Source organism: Ptychodera flava, chromosome 7 (assembly GCF_041260155.1).
Source record: "Ptychodera flava strain L36383 chromosome 7, AS_Pfla_20210202, whole genome shotgun sequence".
Lineage (NCBI taxonomy): Eukaryota > Metazoa > Hemichordata > Enteropneusta > Ptychoderidae > Ptychodera > Ptychodera flava.
The window spans coordinates 46763137-46785360 of record NC_091934.1 but is presented as its reverse complement, the minus strand read 5'-3'; the positions used below and the strand labels follow the sequence as shown (position 1 = coordinate 46785360).

General features: G+C 37.3%; 1 protein-coding gene across 1 annotated transcript in view; it reads left to right on the top strand.

The window, feature by feature from the left end:
• The first annotated feature begins 4225 nt into the window (after nt 1-4225).
• Nucleotides 4226-22224, top strand: part of LOC139137718 (tyrosine-protein phosphatase non-receptor type 11-like) — a 43837-nt gene continuing 25838 nt past the window's right edge. The window contains exons 1-4 of the mRNA XM_070705965.1: nt 4226-4373; nt 18842-18964; nt 20531-20725; nt 21512-21674. Of these exons, the coding sequence (XP_070562066.1) occupies nt 4357-4373; nt 18842-18964; nt 20531-20725; nt 21512-21674 (498 nt within the window). The 5' untranslated portion in view covers nt 4226-4356. The remainder of the gene's footprint in view (nt 4374-18841; nt 18965-20530; nt 20726-21511; nt 21675-22224) is intronic.

The window sequence follows — 22224 nt, the reverse complement described above, 5'->3', positions numbered from 1 at the left end:
TACCACTTGTATACTAGGGGCTCGCTGTAAAGCTCTTCGTATAAGAAAAGTTTTCACCCTCTTAGATTTTCGAAAATCGAAAATTTAATTTTCCCCATAGAGTTAACAGGAATGTGGCCACTTTGAATTTTAAGTATCGGGAAATCTTAGGTAATTTGTCTCTCCAGTATATGTACCAAAGTTTGCGCGATGACCCTGGTTTTTATTCTTGCTTTGGTAAGAGAATGGTCGAAAGTTTCATTTACGAAAGTTAGTGCAAAAGTTTAAATCTTTCACTTTCGAGGCGCATACTACCTTGATGAATTCATGGCCAAATGAGATGTAAGTTATCTATAATAAACGTGTGGTAGTTATCTGTAGTTTGAATATTAGCATTTCAAATCTTCGTCGTCTGTGTACCATTGATTCATCCTATAATCGCGTGTTCACGTGAGCTTTGGCATTGCATTACGTTGCTTCTCCTTCTCCGCCAGAAATCTCTTTCGATCGGTAATTTGAAAGATTTAGATAACGGACAACTGTCAGATGTAATATTTGTTAGATTTTGAGACTTTGCTGACTTTTGGGAGTGACCGATACGACTGGGGGAAACGAAATGTGTACGTTTTCAGTCACTCCTGTAACACTTCGAGTAATTAAACATAGAAAGATATACAAAGAATTATGTCAATACAGGCACAACAACATATGTTGTAACAGATACACGTGTACAAGACGTATGAAGGTGCAAAAATCAGCCGTGGTAATCTAGTGAAGCTTTAATACTAGTAGAAATACATCGGATTCCACAGTCATCAAACTTTACTTCTATGTAACCATGTTGCCGCACACAGAAATTCTGAGTACAAGAAAACAAAAGAAATGATGGTTAAACAGTAAAATGTCGGTATACTGTCAATCACTACCATTTGGTCTTAATTAATATAATACCATGTACTTCATTGTTCCCAGAAAAAGCAATGTCTCACAATAGGGACTGATTTTGACATATACTATCTAGATATTGACCTTTTGATATTTTACTGCCATTTACAAATTTTATTAATATTTTCATGATAGTAAAGTGACATTCAATCATAAAAACATCTCTTTCTTCGTTGTTACTTTGCGGAGAAAATCATCGGCTCGTCAAATGTTCGGTGACCACGGGTGAACGCAATTCATGGTATATGGTTCAATGTTCCAGATACCCTTTTTAACAGGGCATCGGCAGACAAAATTGTCAAAAACTATGCCGATAGCTAGGTCAATTTTGAATTTTCCAATTTTTCCTTTCTGTATGGATCAGGTGTATAACTTTGAAGCGATGAGGATTTCTACTCGGTATCGTCAGCAGACTGTAAGGTTAGAAACTTCTTACTCTATGAATCACAGTGTGAGGAAATTACTCTCTCAAAATTTTAATATCTAACGCGCCCCCTCAAAAACCAATCACTTTGGTATTAAGATATAATTCTACAATCGCAGTTATCTTCAGCTCACAGAGTACCGCACTGTGTTTTGAAGATGAAGCAGATATTACTTCTTATTGTTTAGTGAACAAACTACTCTTGGTGGGGTACTCACGTGTGATCTGGTGACTTCGTGACGAAGTCAGGAAGACACGATTTGAGGGATGAAACCGGCATGACAATAACAAGGAAACAAGTTAATAGTAAATAAACAAAGTTATCAATGCACAGTGCATGCTATGTGACTATCCTTTGGCTAATGGAGAAACCTTTTGTCGTTACGTAGAGATAGTTGAATTGATCGCCAGAGGTCAGCAAACGGCGATCAATGGCGAAAAATGTGAATTTATCAGATCATAGACGGGAAAACTTTAGATAGTAATGAAGTGAGCCTAATTTTTTTTGCACAAACTGCCGTCCAGAGTGCTAACCACACAAATTCACTAGTACAATTAACGCTGGTCTACGCTGGGAATGTTGTAAGGTTCTTGGGAAATAAAAGTGGTAACTCCAATCACATGCGTTCAGTAAAATGAAAGAATTATGATCAGATTTGAATCGCGAGATTTCTAAATTCCTTGATAGCTTTATCGAACTGATTAGCTAGTGTTGCACAGGCAATCAGGGTAACCTTATCAAAGTGGCTTAACACTAATCCTCTATAGCTGCCACTGCACGAGAATTCCGAATGATATTAAAGGCGTCAGTATTTCAGTATCAAGCGATAAAGGTTTAATACTTTTTATTCATTAAAGTCGCCAAGCTATCTCACGGTGGCATCTGATCACGGCCCTTGGAAGTGTATGACCACTCGCAGTGTTTTCTCCTAATGAATACTTTCTGTTAGGATGAAGGGTCGACAGCAGCTATGTAAACATACAGCAACAATCCCTTCGCCGCAGAGGTACACAAAAGTATATATCTGTGTACACGCTGTTACCTGTGATACATTAACCTAACATACACGTGATTTTAATATTTAAATCTGCTCAATGACATATACAGTTTATCCAACGCATTTAAAGTTATTACCGTCTCCCTGTCTGTACAGATAACTTCGATTCCATTTGTCATGTTTAGACTAAGAAAAAGAAAACGTTTCTAATCCTCGCTTGCGTCGATCTGGACTTGCCACATGACCTCTTTTAAATTCACGACAATAATTTGAGAAAAGTAAAAGAATAAATTATTGACAAGACTTTTCGCACTGCTGAAAATGTAAATGTCTGTCACTGTCATGCAATGTACAATTGAATTATTGTCGTCATTATGCTGGACGTCAGACCTACCACTGCATGTAAACATGTCTGTTGTTGTTGTTTTCACGTCCACAGTTTGATTTTCTGAGAAAAAAAAGAAAAGAAACATGTATAGGATGAGAGAGAAGCCTTTATTACATTAGGGGCTTTAGTATATTCTAGACCTCGAGTCGGACCATGGTCACGTGTGAAGTCCCCATTGTGAATTCGGTAGAAATAGATATCGTCCATGGCAAAGGGACTTGTCTTTTATACTTCCTTTTTTCATCCATGTCTCCCGTGAGGCCATCCTATTGCCATGGTAACCGCTACCTTGCATTTTGAATGTTCTAGCTATACGGTAATTGAAGTGGTGTCTTTGAGACGCCAAATTATACTGCCATGTCACACGTGGAACTGGAAGTTTCTTTTGCTGTTTAAGAGAGCTTAACTTTGACTCGATGTGAATCGCCGTTTAACGCCTATTTGTACAATCTTGCCGGATAAGTAAGCTTACCGTTTGTCTCTTGTGAGAATTTCATCTGAAGAACAAGAGAGAAATGCGTTTAAAAACAATGAGCGTAACCCTACAACTACAAGGAATGTCACCGTCAAGTCTCGGATAATTGATATTTAGAATTTGTCGATGTATAAAATTGCTAACAGTCTCTGATATCCCATTTTCATCATTTCATGCGTTCAATTGTAAACAATTCAGATAAATATTTAATATTACATATTAATAATAAACTTATGGGTCGTCAGGAATCGTATCGTCATTGAGGGTAGTAGACATAGCGTCGCTGGTTGTTCGTAGTTTACAATTTTGTCTTATTGCTGCAGCTGCTGGTTCAATTCTTTATCATCATCACGAATTTTTTGATCCTAAAATAAAGTTGTATCGAATTATCAATGTTGTCATTTTCTTTGGGTATTTTTTGAAAATATACACAAACACCTCGGAGAAATAATTATTATTGCATATAGACGAATAGACTATGAGTTGGTTGAGATCAACCATTGCGCAGATATTCAGTTTATCAGTGCCGAAAGCTATAATTGTTTAAAAAGGTAATGCATTATTCTGGGAATACATTTCTGTATGTATTTTTGAAAATATATTCATAAAACATGGCAATTAACATTTTATGAAACAAACCATACGTGCATATTATCAAAGAGCACAGTGTCCTTGTGTATGATGCATTTCAAAAAGTAAGAAAGGAAAACCATAAATTTTCAGTAATGTTTGTCCGGACGTTGATACCTGCATATAAAAAAACCAATAATGATATTCATGGTCATTTAACATTTTATAAGTATTCAACATACACTATCAGAGAGTGTTGTAAAGTACACTGCTCTTTGTACAAAGTGGTAAAATTACATAATTACATAAGTGAATTGCATCAGTAAATGCAATAAATGCAACAATGAACATACATGAGTAAGCAACTTTGCTAAATACCTAATATTACTAACTTATATCGTTACGTTCTCCACCGCCAAGTGACCAACCCACTTGTTTGGAACGTTGATGGCGCGCTATTTAATGACGTCAAGGGGTTAAAGGGCGTTATTGCAGTCTTGGAAGGGAACCCCAACCGAACCAGTGCGCTTCGTAAAGTTTGTCAGTTAAAACCGAACGTAACAGACAGATTCATGCAATGATGGGTTCGAGAAGGTTAGTATGCCAACAATATTAATGATTTAATGCATGTATTGAAAGATAGAACAGAAGTGTCGTGCTTGACAATGGATTCAATGGATTATCGCAGAACAGGAAGTGAGACGAGGATCGTTTGTCATGGCAGCAGTGCAGCTATTTCCTTGTTTTGCATAATTTCATCTGTGATTTTATTCACCACCCGAAACCTTAAACGGGTGCCCGCGATTTTAAAATGAATATGCGGTGCAGAAATGAGCTTCATAGGAGTAATTAACCCAAATCATAGGTGAAGTATCCAATATGAAGCCCCATGGTTTAATGTCATTTTCTTATTTGGCCGGTATATCGCCAGTCAGTCTCAGTCCACCAAGAAGTTCATTCTTTCTAATTCAGACGTTGCTCCCGGTAATGGTTATTCAGGCAGGTGACTTCACTATGCCATGACTGTAGAAGGAGCTCTTCCAGAAATCCTTCACTTTTGCAGCCATCATCTAGTTAACTGTGAACTCCACAGATCAGTGACAGTCGATTTAGGCACGCATTTTCGACCCCAGGGTCTAATTATGTGTTATATTATGTGAAATTATGAATCCCCATTTTTTGGTACACATACGTGAACAGGAGCTGGGCAAGACATACACGTACACAATCAAGACTGATTGTGTCTTCGTTTGTTCTGTGAGATATCTTACAATTTTACACCCAACACGAGCAACCCCGTACACTATTACAAGAATCACAAGCATTTTCAGAGAAAATGTTCCCATTACCTGGAGTGTTGATAGATTGCGTACCAATAGAGACAGTTTATTCATAGAGACATGTACAAAAAAACTGGGCTGTTTTAGCAGTCTGACCACAAAAAAATCTAGTTTGACTGGAGCTCTGTCAGTGAAATGACACATTTGAAGTCTAAATATTCAATGAGGAATAACAGCATTGGTACACTTTTATACATATACCTGAGAGATACAATATCTATGCTCTGTCATCATCAACCATAATCCTGCCAGGCAGTATCACTTCCCCATCTGCCAAGGCAGTAGAAGGGTGTACTGAGCCAAACCCATACGTATTTCCACCTATTTGGCTTGGTATGTTATAGCAGCTTTAATCTACATTATCTGTATACTGTTTTCAGGGGCCTTTGAATTTCAAAATCTTTGTTTAGATCAACTTATGGGACATGTTATGCCTCAACTTGACCTGATGATGACATATGAACTTGAAATTTGAAATTAAGGAGAGAAAGTGACTGGTCAGAAGGACCAAGAGCGGAAAACTCCAGGCCTTTTGTGAAAACTGTTGACCCCTTAGACTAAGACTATTTAAAATTTGGCAATGGGTTGAAAACTTTGTTTGACCCTTTCAATTCCTTATTTTCATCAATACAGGTAAACAACATGATTAAATTTGTTATTTGAAACCTTTCTTATGGTGCAAAAATCACTGAGGGTTATAAGAGCAATAATTGTTTATTATGTGGCAACATTGATCCGACTCTGATCACATTGCTGTGTATAATAATTCTCAAAAACAAAACATCAGCTTAGCTACCACTGACTATGAAGATTAACTCCTGTCAAAATATTTTGGAACAGTAAGGGATACAGGTGAAATTATTGAATGAACTATTAAGGAAACATATTATATGTATGTTTTGGTAAAAAACTGAGAAGTATGCAATATTATCAGTAAGCTTTCTGATTTTCTGTAATATCTTTTAATCTTCTCATCATATATATAATAAGCTTATCATATGATTTCATAGCATATAATATCAATTATTATACACCTACGTCTGTAACCTATGGAGTTTCGTCGTACAGTAAGTTTCGGTATCAGAGGACACGGAGTCCAATAACTTTGACGCGGAGTACAATAACTTTAGTGTTATTGGACGCTATTTGACCTTTGACCTCAAAACACCTTTACGTCAACGTGAGGAAAAAAAAGAGGAAATTTTACATTTTTACAACAATATATACTTCTTAACATTCAGTACTTCACAAAGCAAATCATGGTCAGTCCAAACTGGTGAATTTGAGTGAAATTATGCTGCTGATGTAAAATTTCTACCACGCGCACTGCGCAGCGCGGGTTGAACTTTCATTCCGTGCGCTTAGCGGACGCACTGAACGCGTTCCCAGTCTGCTTGCGATCGCTCCCCGGGATCGCGTAGTGCAGTGCGCAAGAAACATAAAAAACGCCTTAATTTCTACTTTTTATCAAGTAAAGTTGGACTAAAAAGGTGTATAATAATAAAATTATTCACAAAATACCAGGATTTATGTCCTCGTACATCGTACGCTACAGTATTGTCCTCGACGCTACACGTCTCGGACAATACCTTCCGCTGCACGATGTACTTGGACATAAATCACGGTATTTTGTGAATAACCTTATAGTATATCATATCATATCATATCATATCATATCTTTTCCCTGTTAAAGCTACATGATTCCTTATACTGGTATGTTTAATGGCAAAATTTTGACACTTGGATTTTGCATGAGCGGCCATGAGAATATCTGAAGTTACTTGTTACCACAACATACTGTGGACTATTTTATTTTCACTGGAATTTATTTTAGCTGAAAACTAGATTTTCAATGTTTCACTGTGATCTCATTTCACTTCGTCTTTTCTGACTACGTGCAAAGTACAGAAAATTAAAATTTTCACTTGGATTTTTTTTAGTGGAAATAAAGGTCCTGTCAAAATAGCGAAAATAAATTCCAAGTGAAAATAAAGTATTCCACAGTAGTGCATATAACTATTGGATAGGGATGACTAACATACTGGCAGATTATAAACGGAATTGGCAAAGACTGCTTCGTAAGAGGATATGCAATATTGATTACCACACCGTCCCTCCACCCACTGGATTGTGATCACCACACTGTCCCTCCACTCACTGGACTCTGATCACCACACCGTCCCTCCACCCACTGGATTGTGATCACCACACCGTCCCTCCACCCACTGGATTGTGATCACCACACCGTCCCTCCACCCACTGGATTGTGATCACCACACTGTCCCTCCACCCACTGGATTGTGATCACCACACCGTCCCTCCACTCACTGGATTGTGATGAATATTATCACTCTAAAGCAGCAATGTAGGGCATTATTAGTCCTACAGGGAAACAGTGGGTCTCAAATCACAAGACTGACATTAATTGTGAACACTGGTTAAGCCCTTTAAAGGCACACTCCATTCTAACATAGGGTATGGTGGAGACAAAAAGGTGTGTGTCTTCTTAAATATGCTGTGTGACTATGGACTCAATGCTGTTCTGTGCAGTAAAATGGATAACTTTCCTTTTCATTGAAACCTAAATACTTTCAGGGTAAAAATAACAGTTTAGCAAGAATTTTGGCAAAAAATTTCATTGAGTTAGACCCAATAATTTTAGAGATACAGCATTTTGAACACCAATACTCAGTGTACAGCCAAAGTCAGTGTGCTAATGTCAGATGTTAAGTATGCACTCAGCATCCTTAGTCCTATTGCTATGGCATCAAGAGAGAGCCCATTCCAACCAATCAAGAGAGAGGAGAGAGCCCATTCCAGCCAATCAAGGCAGAGGAGAGAGCCCATTCCAACCAATCAAGAGAGTCCATTCCAGCCAGGAGTGTAGCCATGTTACAATTAGCCACAAACAGTAGGGAGTATATGGTTAGGTTAATCTGACACTGTATGAAAGAAAACTTCTCTGGGGACAATTAAGTGATGAATTCAGTTAATACCCCCCTCCCATTTCAAATGCTGGTTAAGCCCTTAACCCTTTTCCTGCCGAGCGCCCTTGTATGTTATCCTGCCAAGTCAGTAGAAAACCGCCCCATAATATGTGCCTGCAAAAGATTGGCTCTCCTGCATGTTATCCTGCCAGGCATTTTGGCAGAAATTGCCCATTTTCAGGGTTGTTTTAGCCGTACTTATACGTGTTAGACTTCGATAATTTCTACATGCCCATAGACAGGGGAAGGAGCTCAAGGGTTACTGCAGAAAAAAATTGAGGTCACCGGCTTTGTTTGCCCCTGGGAGTGCGTCATTTTATTGCCGTTTCATGTTTATTTTTTCGGAAATAAACTCCTTCAGTATTACGCACGTCCGCTAGGCACAAACATCACCTCACTCGTCTGTTAGTCAGAGACCCTGAGGGTCGTGCTAGGGGTGCAGCAGCACCGGCAAACCTGTCCTGTTTCCCCAGGGTAGGGCCAATTGAATACGTACCTTCAATGACTTGGCAGAGTAGATAAAAACTACGTTTTTGCCGTTGTATTAACGACATGGCTGAGCCATTGAAGCACAGCTCCACGTAGTTTAGCCAGCTCAGTTGGGAGTTGGTTACGAGTGTTACTGTTCATTACTGACTTAATCGAGTGGTCCTCAGTCAGGTACGGGTTTGTACCGACATGGCTTGGGCTGCAGCTAACCAGTGATAACCAGTCACTACAACCAAGTCTTCAGTTCACTTTTGCGATGCACGGGTGCAACGCAATATGCTTCCATTGTTCTAGCCATCGACGTGTCCACATGCCTGGCAGCCATATTGTACTGCTAGCTGGTTTGCATAACAAAAGCAGTCCCTGCTAAATGCAGGCGGTATCCCCGTAGCAGACTACTACGCATTGACCTTATCCGACGTCCCCTTTTGAATTCTCTGTACGCAAACAGCGTACGTAGTTACCAATGCATCGGCAAGAGGATACGTTTGCCTGCAAACCAGAGCCAATACTTCGGACGATGGAATAAATAAAAAATCCAAAGCTACGTCCATTGAATGGCACGGCCAAGGCGGTGAAGGACGTTGCCTGGCTTGAACTTGCAGAGCTGAAGCCCAGCTTAGTACGTCGGACACCAGTTTGTAATGGTATTTCCGAGTCGTTCATATCCGTTCCATCGGAGGAACAAGTCGAGCCGTCCCGTCAAAAATACGTTCTCATTTTCAGTCACGCACAACTGAATAAGTGACTTTCGTCTCGCACCATCGGCATATCTGCCAAGTCGTTTGCAAGAGGTAGCCTTCTAGATTAGCATTGCCGAGTTGGTCAAGTTCGGCAGCAATCTCTATAGTGCCAGGCAGCCAAGTACGTCCAACTCCGCCAGAAAACGTCACCATGCTATCCTGCCAAGTCCGCTAAAAAGCGGTAAAAAAAACCCAGCCCCCCTCAGGTGTGGGGGACTGGCGGACAGGTTTCTGCACCTTTCCCTGTCTATCGACTCCCTGCGAACCCATTTCGAGGGGAAAAGGCGTTCCTTGTCAGAAAACCTGTCCTCGGATGACCCCTAAACGCATAGGGGATAGCAAAACGTAGTGCCGTCGACTTGGCAGGAAAGGGGGTACCCAAAAAGGGTCCGATTTCCACCGGGTTGGTAGAATAACGGTCACCACTACTTAGATTCTGGCTACACGAATTTCAAGCGGATTTTCACCGACTTGGCAGGAAAAGGGTTAAGGCACACTCCATCTGTTAGAACCTCCTGAATGTTTGCTGAAATGCAAAATTAGAAGTCCCTGTTCAATTAATTTTTTGCTAAAATGCAGAATTAGATGTCAGTGTTTTACTAATGTTTGATAACTCAAGTTAATGTTTTAAAAACCATGGTAACAGCTTCTTTGTTATCTTGTCTAGTTGTTTTGATATGTTGTAGGTTGCCTGGCAACACGTACTGACTAACTGCCCTAAGAGGAACAAGACTGATATAAAAGGGTCACATGGAGTCAGCATTCATCTTGCCACTGGAACTTTTTTGGGCGGCTTTATTCAGGAAGCTTCCTTTAAACTGTATTGATCTAAGAACACAACGAACCCTTATCAGCATAGTTCAGCTGGATTTGCTGTAATTATCCATATGAATTCAATATATTGCTCATGTTTTGAAACAGGAAAGTTGAAAATTACACCCTTCAAGTGAAAACCATTGTGAGAAGTGATGAAAGTTTATTTGTGGTTATATGCAGTGAATACAAAATGTTATCAATATCCGTTGATCTAGTGTATAGGACAAAAGGAGTTTAGTGTCTGCTGTATAGTGATAGGCGATGTGGAACAAGTTATTTTGTTTGTATGCTATTGAAACAGCCTCCTTTATGGAGACAGTTGGAAATACAGATTTAGTTTGGTTTTTATTGATGTTCTCTAAAGTTACCGTAAAACGTGACTCGGGAACAGATATTCAGACTACCGGTATACCTCAAACTGTTACTATACTTTTCAGTCTACCACTTGTGCTAGCTTATTTGAAGCTCGTGAAGTGGCTAACATTTTCACAGGAATATTGTTATTAAAACTGACACTTGAAAATTTTTCCCAATTAGAGATCAGGTGGGGATGGTGGCCATAATAAATATCAAGGGTCAATAATTTTGTTGAGTAGTTTGTTTCTCTGGTGTCAAACTTTGCACTATGACCCCATATTTTTATTCTTGATTTTGAAAGAGAATGGTTGAAAGATTCCACACAAAAAGTTTGAACAAACTTTAAATCCTTTCAATTTCAAAGCATGTACTACCTTACTGGTAAATGTAAATTACAAACTTTTACAAAATTGAAAAACTTCTTGAACGATGTAAACCTGTAACTGTTGTATTTATTATCGATGTTTTCTACAAGACACATGTGTTGTTCTCCTCCTCAAAATAACAGCACAATTCATAGTATACAATATGCTGTGTTATAATTTACCAAAGAATTGTAGTCAGTGCTAGTGAAGCCTATCAGCTCAGAAAATGCAACTGAAAAATACTCCATTGATTGCCTGTTTAAAAATACCCCGTTGATTGCCTGTTTCAGGTTGTTTAGGAAATTCAACATGACAAAATTTGTTCATTCAGATCAAAGCACTTACTTTATAGAAAAGTTTGAAATTGTAATTAATTTTTTGTTGTGAATAGTAGGATGTCATGGTTTTTGCTACATCCTTGGAATATTGCACTGCAGGACTATAGATACAGGACTTTTTATTTAATGAGCTCTTAAGGGAGAGTGTGCCTCGGGGACAGATATTCGGACTCTCAAACTTTTTCAATTCTTTCCTGATCTAGCACTTGTACTAGGGGCTTGCTGTAAAACTCTCGGTGTAAGAAAACTTTTCAGCGGCTTAGTTTTTTGAAAAATGAAAATTGTTATTTTTTTCTCTGTAGAGTTAACACAGGGATGGCGGCCATTTTTAATTTCAAATATTTGTAAATCTCGAGTAATTTATTTCTCTAGTACCAAAATTTGCATGGTAACCGCCTATTTTTATTCTTGATTTTGAAAGAGAATGATTGAAATATTTCTTGAGGAAAGTTTGAGCAAAAGTTTAAATCTTCAACTTTTGAGGCGCATACTACCTTGAAGTAATCTATCAATAGTGTTGATCCTGATTTCAGGTTTGTTACTAAATATAGCTGCATGCGCACGACATCGGACATCGCTGCCTAAAACGAATTTTGTTGTTGCATGCGTGGCTGTTTTTGCAGCTTGTAGTCTGAGCCATGTTGAAACAGATGTGAGCTCTCAACTACAGAAAAATTCCCTTTTTGACATTTCATGCCAGAATTTCAATGTAATATAATGATGTAATGGCGATAAACCACCTCAGCAATGGGTGTCCACGAGATTTTGACCAGTTCACTCCATATATGCCCTTTATTTCGCTCATGCACATAGGTCGTGATCTGGTCAAAATCTTGTGGTATACTTTCGCTACATGTAGGTTATTTGATTAAATATGGCAGAATATAACAAAGATTAGAAAGTCCTTACTGACCCTGATTTGGATTCCAAGATCATTGCAGTTACAGATGTTATGTGTGGAATAAATGTGCTAACACTGTGTCTTGTTAGAGGCACTGTCTTTCAGGGTACCACTTTGCATGGCATGTTATGAAGATCCACAACAGAATTAATTTTTATGTGGCAATTAAAACTGTGATACTTTTAGATCAGTAAGCCTACCGTGTAGTTATCTCTGCCAGCGCTCTGTAATTTTTATGACATCCTGTGAAGATAGTGAATCAGTGTGTTGTTTTTGACTGTATTTTAAAAATAAAAAATTCAATTTGCCGTTTCACCAAGCATGGGAAAGATATGTAAATATTGTACAATGCATGCTGTCTTAGATGTTATTCCTTTGATATAAAGGGTTACACATGATTCAATGACATGGCAACCTCTTTGAAAAGCATGCACAATAACCAAATGTGCTCACAAGAAGAGTAAAATTGAATCTGTACCCAAGTTCTATATTCTCTCAGCAAAACCTTTCAGTGATTATCCTTGAATTGTTATTACATGTACCGGTATTGCTGTCTGTAAAATTGTGTCTCATATCTTGGAGTCTTGGGTCACTTTCCCCCATGCACAACTGATCAAAACTTTTGGTAAATTGTTCATCCTGTTCACACCTTCTGACCCCTATTCCTGGTACACAGGTCCACACTCACCATTGATAACAATGGGTTTGGACCAAACCATTCTGATGAAAGGGTCAAACTAAGCTGTTCTGAACACTAAATCAGCTGGAAATTTGCCAACAAAATTTAAGTTTAAGGCTTGGAGACCACAGTACACAACATAGCAGAAACTCTCTGAAGTGTTTTGTACTTCCTCTTTTTTGTTATCAGCTGCAGCTCCGTGGAATTACAGAAAATATGTCAAAAATGACATTAAAAAGTGTCTATATAGTGACGCAGTTCACTTGGTCTCTTGTGGCATTGTATTCAATTGTTTGGTTTGTCAGAGATTCTTTGGTTTGTCAAAGATACAAACTCATACAAGTCATGACATATCAAATGCTTTTGTCGCTTTAGGCATAAAAAAAATTTACTGGTAGGTTATCAAGAAAATAACCTTGTAAACAGTGTGATGTTCTGTGTGGATATGATAAGGAAGCTACTGTCAAAATTCAACAAGTTTTACAGTAATTTTCTCTACTTCCTTTTTTCAAAGAATAATGACTGGTACAAAAGTGTAGTAATGCCACAACTCACAGTTTTGAAATCTCATTGTATTGTATCATCCCAAGTAGCCGAAACATTTGATATATTATTTGAGTATTGTACCAAAACTGTTTAGATAACTGCATAACAATTTTTATCATGTCCACCATAAGTACTGGTAGTTATGGGAACTAACCAGAAAACATTTAGTTCTTTCATTACTGTAAATCATATCAATAAAGACGTTACAAAAGAATCAGGATCAAGATAATGTATTGTGTGTTGGTCTGAGAATTGTATTAAAATGTAGAAGAGTCTAGACCACAAATAATCGCAGGATATGAACAATATGAGTAGAACCATCTGTGAACGTATTGACGTGCTGGTATGCATTTTTACTGGATACAGTCAATTCTGTTGATCACTGCTCGGTGTAGGGTTGCTATTGTGTCACTCATAATGCCCACTTTAGCTGTTTTAAATATGTCTTTAGGGCTGCAAGGATATCACTACTAGATTAAGACTAATCTCAGTATTCTTGACAAGAATTCAATGGAAATAGCATTATTCATTTATTGTCTTATTGCTAGGAACTTGGCAATCAGGCTGTTATGCTGCCAAGTTAAGGTAATTCAGTAATGTTTATTCATTTATGTGATGGGTCAATCAAGTGTGGTCACATGTACAATATTGAGATGGAGTGTTTAGAGTGCTCATGCTGTGCATTGCATGAAGATGATTATATTGCATATTTGTATCGGTGAAACAAGCCAAGTTAGTGAATGTCTGAACTTATTACCACTTTTAGCTCCTTTACAGAATGGTAGGTAAACAGCCTGGACAACAAAAGAGTTAAACTGTGATTTTTGTAGCTCACTGTCACTGTAGGGTGGACTGTGTATCGTAATGTAATGGTGAATAACAGAAAGTTTAAGGATCTTAACAACCACATGCCCTGATAAATTCCCTTGTAGTTGTCTGTGAACTGCCTAGTCTAAGCCTCAACTTTTGTATCATCAGGTTGATAGACAGATAAAATGTGTAGACAATAGAGATTTTTGAGCCATTGAGAATATGCCATCTGTATGTAGTGTTTGAAGCGCAACATGTCAGCTCTTTAAGTGCATTAATGATATTCACAAAGATTGACATCGGCAGGTAATGATGTTTTGTATTAATTGAGCTCTTGCACTAGATAGTCAATAGTCAGTGTTCATTCTAGGACGTAAAAACAAGGGGCCACTTTGGGCCCCTACTCCTGTCCCAAGGGGGCCATTTTATAAAATCGGGGGCTGTCATGATCACACATGTAAAACCCTTGAATTTTCTGCTGAAAATACCATAGTCTATCAAGTCAAGAAAAGGAGAATACTAGAGATCGGGCCACCTGTAACCAATGAAGCCTACAGCAAAGTTGTGCTCCGTATACGCAACAGGCCCAACAATGGCAGGAGCAAACTAACCGTTTGGTTTGATTCAATTGTTTACGTAACTTATGTGATGAATTATTGATGTCAGACTTTAACAACTGCACAAATTACTACGGACTGTGATTTTGACTGGAAATGATCATGATCAAAGCTTAGCGCACCGGTAGGATTTCTCCGAGTGGCCCCCGATTTGCACTGGTCGACAATTATCACACTGATACAACACAAGAGTGTAACCCGTACGACCTACACATAAAGTGATCGATACATCAACTTTTAAAGATAACTTGTATGTATTAGCAAATTTATGATCATTGGTTCTGATCTGGCTACTCTGGATAACGAGATATGTCCGACCTAAACTGTGTTGCTCTTCAAAACGATCATATGACCGGCCAAGCATGAATGCTTTCCTTGCAGTGTTCAACGTTTGCTGGTATGGACGATAGACGTTGCAAACGCTTCAATTAAGGGACTGCCCGATCATCCTGGGTTCATCAACTATTATATAGTACTGGCGTTTAAAAATCTGAGCGGCGACTAGCTTTTCACGATAACGCGGCGGCTGCGGCCGGAGCCGTTGTTTACATTCATCGATCGTACCACATGCGCACGGCTCCAATGCACCATTGCCCCTACATCAGTCCTTTTTATCCAGCTTCCTATGCACCACCATATATGCCGTAGTAGGCAAAGGTCGAATTGTAACTGAATCGTTTAACATGGCACACTCTATAATAATGACTGAGGTAATGACCTTCGGGGAGCTACGTAAATGTACTATGAACTAAGTGAACTCTGCGTGATCGACCGACCCATTCATAAAATGTTGCGCCCTTGGTGGCGCATCAAAGGTAGAAATGAGGGCCATTCGAGATTTTTTTGCGCAAATTGCGCAATGGCGCGTCCTAGAATTAACTCTGAGTCTTTTACACTCTCAATGAAAAGTTGTTGTTAGAATGGATTAATTTACCTGGTTCGTGAAATTCACCATAGCTTACAAGAGCGAAGGCTATGGTGCATTGCAAAGGAATTAGGTTACCCAGTACATGTAGGTGTACATTTACATGTTTGCTGGTGTTTGCATAGCAGTGAAAGCTAGGTGTATTGTGATTGGGTGTTGAATTTCAGGATATGCCAGTTGAATAGAGCCTGTAAGGCAGTTGTACACGTAGACTTGGCGTACGTTTTTTTTTGCTATTGAAGGTAGACTGTACCTAGAGGTACAGACGTTCTGACTCTCAAATTTTTACAAAATCCTTTTAGCCTAGCACTTGTGGTATTTACTTGGAAGCTAATGAAGTAAATAAGGTTTTTATCAGCTTATTTTTTGTAAAAAATTTAAAATTCAATTTACAAATTAAATTGCAGTTTTGGCTGATATAATGCTAAGAATGCATCTTGAAAGGAAGGCAAGACCATAAATATCTTAAGTTGAGGGTCTATCATTAAGCTAAGAGTCTTTCAAGGAGGGTTCTGAAGGACTATTTAAGTCAAATGTATACTGCTTTGATATTTACAACCCTTTTGTGAATGTCCCCACCATTTATTCTTCCTGGTCAGTAACAGCAGTATTGAGCTGAACCCAATTTTCACCAACTTAGCATGTGTGATATACAAGAATGCAACATATTCACAGCTTGGCAGTTTTAGTCAACTAATAAGCCACCAACATATTGTGTGTGTCACTTGACATTGTTCAAGCAATTGTAATACCACGTTCCACGCCAGAATTTCAATATACTGTAATGATATAATAGCAATAAATCACAACCTGGGTATATAGTATAGCCATTATTGAATTGAATTAATTTTGCCTGATAATAGCCCCTGAATGCCAGCTTCCTGGAATCTTGAAAACCAGGGCAGTTTATAATAATAATAATGATAATAATAATATTTTATTTCTTAAAAAAACGCACTACAGTATGTCTCAGTACTCTTTACACTGCAATAAAAATTACATATAAAAATGATATCAAATCAATTCCAGAAATGTAAAATTACAGATAAGTACTATAACACTGCCCAAAGAATGGGTTAAGTTGACGTTTAAAAGACTCACAATATAGTTTCATTTGATAATAGTGGTGTATGTATGATAATTTGATAATACTAGTGGTGTATGTATAATGCTGTAGCATATCTACATTAGAACGGCTGCATTATTAAGATGATATGAATTTGTCATTGATACCAGATTTCTTCTTCTCATAAATATCTACATTTATATCTGTGCAATTATGTCTTTCAAACTGCTTCAAGGGCAGATTGTACAAAGAGGATTCACATGGGTTCAATGAACAGTGATATTCAAGATTAGAAGATAGTTCAAGGCTGAAAATTGTAAGACAGTAGTATGAACTATGATTTCTGATTGACTACTAACATGTACATACATTAAACAATTTGAAAATCTGAATACAGCAATTTGAAATACAGGTATTTCATGTTATTGCCATGAATCAACGGACAATTTGACCAAGTATTTATTCTTATAAAGCTAGCAAAATACTAGAAACATTATATTTTGAGAAAACAAATGAATGGTATGAAAATACTTCAAATATGAAATAATTAACTGATGAAGGTGATGTATAACTAAAATGCAAATTGTTGGACTTCAATGATTTGAAAAACCATCCATGGCAATATATCTTGAAAAATGTTATATTTTGCCAGTGAAATCAAACCAAAGAGGCAATCAAAGCAGGTTAAAGATTTGTAAAGTCACTATTAACACAGGGACCAAGAAACTTGTTCTAAAATGTTTAAAGGAAACTTTCTAGATTTTCTCAATGTGGCTGGATAAATATTTGTAGACAAGATACTAAACTACACAATACCTAATTTGCATACTGCTGAGAGATTTGTGTAGTCAAAGAAGAAGTTGCAGTTAACAGTTAGGTTTTATCACGGTCCCTCCCTTGTGGAGGGACCGTGGTTTTATCAAATCCAGGATACCAAACTGTGGTTTACAATTTTACTGACAGTGGCATAATTATTGCCTGCACTAAGATGACATGTATCATCGTAGATGTAGACTGGTACAGAATCTATACATGTTATTGAAGGCTGATATCGGTCAACAGTGTTTTGCAGTATGATCCAATATGGCTGCTCATTTTTGTTGTCAGTCCCATCTCAAATAATGTTAAATTATCAACAGATTATCAGATGATGAGATGGGCTTTGACAAGAGACAAACTAACTCTGTATTTAAATTTGTTAAAAAATTCTACTCTGCTGTTTGTGAAGTTGCAAAAAATATACTCAGATATGAGAATATAAGTCTCAGACGTGCTGTGTTGACAAATTGAACATTTGGCTTTTTGAAATAATTTGAAACTAAAGCTAGAAACTTTTTTACAAACAGAGCCAAAAAATAAATAAAAAAATAATAGTGACTTTTTACAACCTTTAATACTGCAGATGATATAGTATTTGTCTCGTGTCACCAAACACCGTCTTACAAACATAACAGCCATGCATGATTTTTTGAAATCCTATATACAGCATATTTATGTCGTTTAGCTAGACGATTATGCTTGTTAAGTTGTACAGTAACTGTATACCTGCATCTCAGGGACATCTTTCATGAAAAATGCAAGTCCCTCAATATGTTTCATTTTACTTTGAGCACAAATAAAACTCCTCTTACATACAGGTAAGATTATGCTACTGCTCAGAAATGTGAAAAATTAGTGTCAGTCAAGGCATATGTTAAGTTTAAGGTAGAATGTGTCGTAGAGACCGATATATCAACTCTCAAATTTTTATAATTCTTTTCTGATATGCTAGTCAGTAAATTCTTATTGAGAACAGGAAATCTGAGTCTGTGCTTATGAATATTTTGTGCATGTTTCAACTGCTTATGAGCCAACCTTTAAAAAATTTGGAGTGGACGCAAAAGAGAAAATCTCAGTTTCGCATAAGTTACAATGATCAAAGAGAGCTTATCATTGACCAAGATTTGAACTTTGTATTAAATGTATAGAATAAGTTTTACATAGCATCTAGCATGTTAACCATCTTTTTTGTTTGTAGGTACAAGTTCCAAAGATAATTCCTCAGTTTTAAGCTAATAATTTATATACTTTGATTCAATTCTAGATGGTTTCATCCGAACATCTCTGGTTTAGAAGCAGAGCAATTGTTGATGGAGCGTGGCTATGATGGCAGTTTTTTAGCTAGACCAAGTAAAAGTAATCCAGGTGACTTCACTCTCTCAGTCAGGTAAAAATATTATGTAATTGTTCATTTTCTAGTAGTTTTGTATGCAGTTATTGGCACCTACCAGTATAGTCAAAGATGGCACACTCATCATTGTCAAGGATGGTCTACCCATTGTCAAGGATGGCACGCCTATTGTCAAGATCAGTATGCCTCTATGTGGTGATCATTTAGTATATCATTATGTAAGGATGACTTCAGTAGCACTTTCCAACATTGTGACAATTTTCTTTACAATTGTTTTTAAGTTTACTGATTTCTTTCCGAAAGATTTGAAGTCAGTTTTTTTTTGAAATCTTCTTCAGTGAAATTGATGATGACATGGCTGTATTTGCGAGTTGCCAGAGTTTTTGTCATTTCGATTTATTCATTGCAATTATTGTAAACTTAACAATGATGAATTTCTTTACGTAGTTTTCTGTCAAAAACTCATCACTAAAGGGTCTTCAGTCAATTTCTTATTCTACAAGGTGATTCAGTTGACCAATGAATGTGATAAATTCGTTTCTTGGAATTATTAAATAGAAGGTACGATCAGATTATTTTTGTCCTCCATGACATTGGAGGATTATCAATTTTTAGATGGCTTATATAATAGCTTGAAGTGTTTTGATTTTGGTCCTGGTGAAAATCGTTCAAAACTTGTGTTCTGCATGTACTTCTCAGTGAACGTAGAACACACCTCAGGGATAGATAGTTGGACTCTCAAATTTCTACAATTCTTTTCTGGTCTACCACTTGGGGGGGGGGGGGCTCATTTTAAAGCTCTTGGAAGAAGAAAAACTTTAATCAGCTTAGTTTGTAAAAGTTCAAAGTTTAATTTGTCCCCCAGAGTAAACACAAGGATGGCGGCCATTTTGAATTTCAAATATCACAAAATGTTGCAGGATGACCTCCAAATTTTATGATTTATTTGGTATGAGAATGGTTGAAAGTTTCATTAGGAAAGTTTGAGCAAAAGTTTAAATCTTTCACTTTTGAGGCACATATTACATTTAATGATAAAAATCAAAATATGACACTGAATGTAGTACACATCTTGGAATTGAAAGAACCGAATTCTTGCTCAACTTTCTGTACCGGAACTTCAAAGTATTCCCTTTTCATATGAAGAATAAGAATTGGGGATCATCATGCAAAATTTGGTACCAGTGAAACAAATTACAGAAGATTTCCACCAGCACTTGAAATTTATAATGGCCTCCATACCTGTGTTACTCTGTGGTCAAAAATTAGCTTTTATTTCACAATAAGGAAGTGAAACTCTGTGAACCTAAAATATGATACTTCACAAGTAACACACAAAAAAGAACTGTAAAAGTTTGAGAACCTTAATATCTGTCCCTGAGTTACATTCTATCTTAAACCAAGCAGTTTGACCTTAAATTTATACATACATCTACAGGGTTGAGGTAGACAGAAGCAACTCAGAGGTCTATCCAGAATATTGCATGTAGCTCACTGACAATTATGAGGAGTTCATAAACAACCAAAAACATGGGAACTAAAAATTTTGAAAATCTAACCAGCTGTTAAGATTATTGTAACAATTGCGTATTACTGTTGCAGACGAAACGGAGAAGTCACTCATATAAAAATTCAGAACACTGGTGATTTTTATGATCTGTACGGAGGTGAAAAATTTGCAACTTTAGCAGAATTAGTGGAATACTATACTCAAAACAAAGGTCAGTTAAAAGAGAAAAATGGAGAAATTATACCGTTGTTATATCCGTTGAATTCAGCTGATCCAACGACAGAAAGGTAAGAACTGTTAACTTTCCTTCTGTTTCAGTGTTTTTTTATCATCATTTATATCTCTTTACATTTTCAACTTGACCATCAAAAGAATCATAACTTAAGTGCTTTATTACAACCCATGTTGTGTTTGACCTGTCATCTGTCGTACCACTAAGTTAGTAAGAAGAGGCATTGAGCCAAACCTGTTGCATGTCTGGTATGAGAGTTTACCGAGACCATCTGGTTGCCTGTCTAGTCAGTAAATTTACAATGAAATCACTTCCTTGAAAAATTCACAACAAGGCATAATTACCAGGTAAAATCTGTTCCAAAACAGAAATTTGTACCCTTTTGTTCAAACTTTACTTCATCTACTGTAGACTTTGTCTCTCATATGTAAGAATAACAATCAGGGGCCATTTTGCAAATTTTAATGAAAGAAAGTAATTACTAGCAACTAAAATTTTCTGCTATTTTAATTCAAAATCATTAATGGCTCTTATGCTTTGTGTTAGCCCAATGTGGAAAAAATTGAGATTTTAAATTTAACAAAAACAAGAGGATGAAAAGTTGATTGACCCAAGAGTCTTCAAAATGAGTGTACACACATAGTATGTAGCAGACAAGGAAAGCACTGATATTGTGAAATGTTGAGTGTTTATATAAAAACCTGTGTCTGACGCGGATATGTACTAAAATTGTCACATTTTTTCTAGGTGGTTCCATGGCCATATATGTACTAAAATTGTCACATTTTTTCTAGGTGGTTCCATGGCCATATATGTACTAAAATTGTCACATTTTTTCCAGGTGGTTCCATGGCCATATATCTGGCAAAGCAGCAGAGAAATGTCTAACAGATAAGGGCAAGCATGGAAGCTTTTTAGTCAGAGAGAGTCAAAGTAAACCTGGTGATTTTGTCCTCTCTGTGAGATGTGATGACAGAGCTACTCATATCATGATACGATCACAAGTAAGTATGAATAGAGCTACTCACTCTGTGCGATGTGATGACAGAGCTACTCATATCATGATACGATCACAAGTAAGTATGAATAGAGCTACTTGCTCTGTGCGATGTGATGACAGAGCTACTCATATCATGATACGATCACAAGTAAGTATGAATAGAGCTACTTGCTCTGTGCGATGTGATGACAGAGCTACTCATATCATGATACGATCACAAGTAAGTATGAATAGAGCTACTCACTCTGTGCGATGTGATGACAGAGCTACTCATATCATGATACGATCACAAGTAAGTATGAATAGAGCTACTTGCTCTGTGCGATGTGATGACAGAGCTACTCATATCATGATACGATCACAAGTAAGTATGAATAGAGCTACTCACTCTGTGCGATGTGATGACAGAGCTACTCATATCATGATACGATCACAAGTAAGTATGAATAGAGCTACTCACTCTGTGCGATGTGATGACAGAGCTACTCATATCATGATACGATCACAAGTAAGTATGAATAGAGCTACTTGCTTCATGATCGGTCACAAGTTTC